Source organism: Sinocyclocheilus anshuiensis, unplaced genomic scaffold, assembly GCF_001515605.1.
Source record: "Sinocyclocheilus anshuiensis isolate Anshui unplaced genomic scaffold, SAMN03320099.WGS_v1.1 scaffold168, whole genome shotgun sequence".
In the NCBI taxonomy this organism is placed as follows: domain Eukaryota; kingdom Metazoa; phylum Chordata; class Actinopteri; order Cypriniformes; family Cyprinidae; genus Sinocyclocheilus; species Sinocyclocheilus anshuiensis.
The window spans coordinates 91,273-95,995 of record NW_015557060.1 but is presented as its reverse complement, the minus strand read 5'-3'; the positions used below and the strand labels follow the sequence as shown (position 1 = coordinate 95,995).

At 37.8% G+C, this 4,723-nt stretch overlaps 1 protein-coding gene across 1 annotated transcript in view; it reads left to right on the top strand.

Annotated features, from left to right (window-relative positions):
• Positions 1 to 4,723, top strand: part of LOC107676473 (UPF0606 protein KIAA1549L-like) — a 53,081-nt gene that overhangs the window by 30,782 nt on the left and 17,576 nt on the right. Inside the window, exons 11-12 of the mRNA XM_016471023.1 lie at positions 1,122 to 1,246; positions 1,842 to 2,071. Of these exons, the coding sequence (XP_016326509.1) occupies positions 1,122 to 1,246; positions 1,842 to 2,071 (355 nt within the window). The remainder of the gene's footprint in view (positions 1 to 1,121; positions 1,247 to 1,841; positions 2,072 to 4,723) is intronic.

The following is a 4,723-nucleotide window of genomic DNA, read 5'->3' as shown; positions in this document are numbered from 1 at the left end:
AAATGTTGGCAGTATGTTTGGGCCTTCGCACCTTTCTGCCAGACCTAAGGGGACACCACGTGCTAGTCCGCTCAGACAGCATGACAGTGGTGTCATATATAAATCGCCAGGGCGGTCTCTCCTCGAAGCGCCTCTTCATTCTGGTAGAGCGCCTCCTGGAATGGGCTCAGCTAAACTTGTGTTCGCTAAGATTAGCGCATGTGCCGGGCAGGTTGAACCAGCTCCGCTGCCAAGCCATTGGTTCGTTTTTAATGCACTGCACGAACCAATGGCCGTGCAGTTTCACTGCGTGATTGAAAAAAGGATTCAGTTCAGGAGAAAAAAGGCTTTTTCCCATAGCGTCTTAAGACAAGAGACAGTACGAGTGTAGTATCGAAAGGGAACAACATTACATATATTTAAGCTGTACTTTAGAGATTGCCAACACATGTCAGTTTGAAAACCCTCAATCCTTCCAAGTTTAGAACAATCGTTCTCTCAAAAATGAAAATTATGTCAATTATATGGACTACATTTATGGTGCTTTTGGTGTTTTTAGTCCTTTCCGGAGCTTGATAGATGTGGGCACTATGAACTGTTGTGATATGTTAAAAGCAGCATTTTAATCCATTCAGTTCTTCTTTATATATTCTACAAAAGAAACAACAGCAGTGTGTAATGATATAATTTACATTTTATTTTTGGGTGGTGAACTATTACTTACAAAAAAAGGGCTGAAAGATCCATTCCATGGATATAACTTGTTCAATTCTGCTCACATCGAGCCTAATTCTTTATAGTTAAGACAAAATGTACAGTTTTGCTTATCATATTTTTCAACTTCCATATGAATATATTTAGATATATTCTCTCAGAGGTGGACAGACCTAATCTGTCTTGATAAATGGACCCAGTTAATTAAAATAAAAAGATACGCTGAAATCTCAGGATCAGACTTTTTCCACTTTAAATAGGAAATGAGAGCTAAGGAAATTAATCTTCTGCAGAAGTGATAATGTTGGCCAGTGCAGCTGTCACATAATTAAGGAAGTGAATTTGTCTGTATTCTGCTTGTATAATCTGATTAAGTGTTTGCAATCTTGTTGTTGACATTAAAATCTATGTGTTTTTGTTTTTGGCAGAGCATTATGATAGTTCCTCAGGATCACTTCAGCTTATTTCTATAAAACCAATGGCAGCTCCACCCACCTACTCGCACCCTGCGTCCTCCGACCGCAGCCAGGACTCTGCTGTATTCAATGGAGAGGTAAGACTTGATTTTATTAGAGACAGCTTTGGATGGCAACCACTGACCAAAGTCATTTTACTGACCTTCTGATGCATTTTACTTGCAAAAAAGGGCACTGATGGATGCAAAATTGCCACTTAAATGCTGATTGGCTGACTGTTATGCAACTTCTGCAAGTCAGGGTGCAAAAGTTTTATACAGTTTTGTACAGCAAGGATACAAAGTTATGTTTACAGGCTACCAGGCTGCTTGGATGCTTTTGCAAGGAGAATGAATGAATGAATGAATGAATGAATGAATTAATTAATTAATTAATTAACACATACATTCTTTGCAAGACTGTAACTGTACTAAAACTTCATTTAATATCATGTATAGTCTTTATAGTCAACAAAAGTTTATTCTTAGCATATCTCAATTGATACTCTTGCTTAATTTAGTCAAATTTAGGCTTCAAAGAGACCTGGCACAGATTTATTTTAGAATATCACTTTACCTATGGGAAATCATGTAGAGCCACATTTTTAATGCATGCAATTTTTTTTCTTTTGTTTTTCTTTTTAGTGGATGAATGGCCAATCCCCCTTCTCTCTTTCTCTCTATGTGTATACAGGTGAATTTGGCTCTGAAACAGAAGTCAGACATTGAGCACTACAGGAATAAGCTTAGACTGAAGGCCAAGAAGAAGGGATACTATGACTTCCCTTCTGCTGAGGGAAAAGGTAGCACTAAAAACCTGAGTCAGCGACACAAGTACAGCCACGACAAGCTTCCACACCCGCACAGCAGAGCTCAGGAACCGGAAGACGACAGGGGCTCCACATATGTGAAGTATTGCAGGAGGTAAGGGATTCTGCTGGAATGTAAATGAGTGTTTAACAAGATATGGTTGTTTCTGTGTACTGTATGCATACTTTAATGCTTGTGACACTGTCTCTCAGATTTATTGATCTGCACAAGTTATACATGATAAGTTGTAGAAGGTTGTAGTGTCATTTGTTAGTTTACAATGGTCCCAAAATTGTTTAGATGCTTAAGACACACTTAAAAATTACTGAATATCTTTACAATTAGATAAAATATCAGATCATTAATTACTTAATAATACAATTCAAAAAAGGATATTTGAAATCCAAACATCCAAATCACATTGACACCAGTTAGTTGGTTATCTTAAGTAAGCAAAGCAACAAAGACAAAGAGTGCATCTCAATCAGCTCCCTAGTTCCCGGGCTCGTGAATCAGTATATTGTGTACATCTATTTGGGCACTTATAACAACCATGCATGGCTCACTATACATTGGGACAGTGATTACTCAATTTACGGTGACATGATTATGTACAACATCAACGTGCAATGTTGAACCACTGATTTTAATCAGCAACAGGACCCATATCTTTTTTATATAAATGTCAACTAGATGTGTTCACTACCTGTCTAGTGATGTGTGCTTAAGCCGAAATATAATACTAATTTAAAAAAGTTTGTCTTTTTGAATATGCTATCGCGTGTTACTATATTTATTTAGTTGGCTTGTGTGTGTTGTGTGTTTCATGCTTCAGAAATGTGATGTAATTTCCAGTAACTGATGCACTCAATGCACTCTTGCGGTGCATTGTGAGATTTTTCAGGGAGCGAATCTTTCAATGCATCAGAATAATTTTGTGATTGAGACAGCTCTTAAAATGTCCCACTTGATCCTAATCAGAGCCTAGACTACTGAACTAGGGAGCTGATTGAGACACACTCATACTCTTTATCAGAGTTGCCAGGTCTAAGTCACAAGACCAGTCCAATTGGTAGTAAACCTAGCCCAGTCACAGCCAAAACTAATCTAATCGCATTCCGGGGGAAAATGGCTATTAAAATAATTCCTTTCAGGGGGTTCCACTTTGATCTAAATCACGTTCCAGGAGGGCAGGGTTTTTGCTTCAACCCCAAGCAGCAATATAAAAGTAGACCAATTTCGTGGGAAAACCGCTGACTTGGCAACACTCCTATTCTCAGCGTAAGCAAAAGCTCCACTCTTCATCAAAATGCTAACCCACTTTAATTGAAACAGTTCTAATTGCACAAGCGTAATTGAACATTAAAAAATATAGTCTCCCCCTTTTCTCATCTTGCTCAAAAACACACCAAAAATAATACAAATGTGTAATGTTTACTACTATACACATGCTATTATTACAAGCTGGTCTTAAAGTTTAAATTATCATTTGAAATGGCTTTAACAATTTATATCGATTGAACTAAGTTGCACTGTGTGGATGGCTTTCTCTAACACAGGAACATTTGGCAAATGACAAATATAATCAATATGCAGTGGGCTTTGTCGACTAGCTGTTAGCAATCATGAGCCTTGATGATGAAAACACTGTGTGCTCAGAAATGTCTGTTGTTCTTTTCCCAGGAGTTCAGAAGTAGACACAAAAGCCGCTGTCACAGACATGACTGGATCAGATATCCAGTACAGCTTCTGCCCAGTCTCATTAGCTGACCAAAATGCCCTCGCTTTGGAGTTTTGTCTCAGTTTAAATATTTAATTTCCTTTTTGCATCCATTGGCACTCTGTCAAATCTTGTGTAATTTGCTGCCCATTGGACAAAGAAGGAGAGCGTATCTTTCTGCTGCTTTCAGTTTTCCATTTGATTAAGCTGCAGTTGCCGGAGTCCTCTGGAACGGCTTAAAATCTAACCCCAATGATTTGTTCTGATGCCCTTGGAAAAGAAATTGATATGATAGGCATTCGGGAAAGTTGTTTAACTTAAAGCCTATGAGAAAAACAAAGTGTCCCACAGTGGTATCTTAATTATTTGTGTAATATTGATTGATATTTACACCATGATGGCCTAAACAGCTACAATGGTTTAAACATAATGTTTTTAACCAGTACAATAATTAATATGTGACAGATATATTACAAAAAAACTAGTCTATTGTTTATTAATGTAGTCTTTTAACAGTGTTGTAGTTTGGTTAACTGCGAGGTGCCAGAAGCTTGTGCCAAAGAAAAATGTCTATTAATTTCTTTTAAAAAGTCAACCCCTCTGAAAGTCATTCGGACACTGATTATTTAAATCTATCTTACTGAGCATTTTGAAAGGTCCTTTAAAGGAGTCATATGATGTTGCTAAAAATAACATTATGTTGTGTATTTGGTGTAATGCAATGTGTTTATGCGGTTTAAGGTTAAAAAAACACATTATTTTCCACATAATGTACATTATTGTTGCTCCTCTATGCCCCGCCTTTCTGAAACGCGTCGATTTTTACAAAGCTCATCATTCTGAAAAGCGAGGTGTACGCTGATTGGCCAGCTATCCAGTGCGTTGTGATTGGCTGAATACCTCAAGCGTGTGGCGGAAATGTTATGTCCCTTACCATACTGTGATGCCGTGTCCCGGCACGACGAGACAAAACAAAACCAATAAAACCCATTACAAACGAGGCATTTGTTGCATCCACATGGGGACATAATTACTGATTATAATGA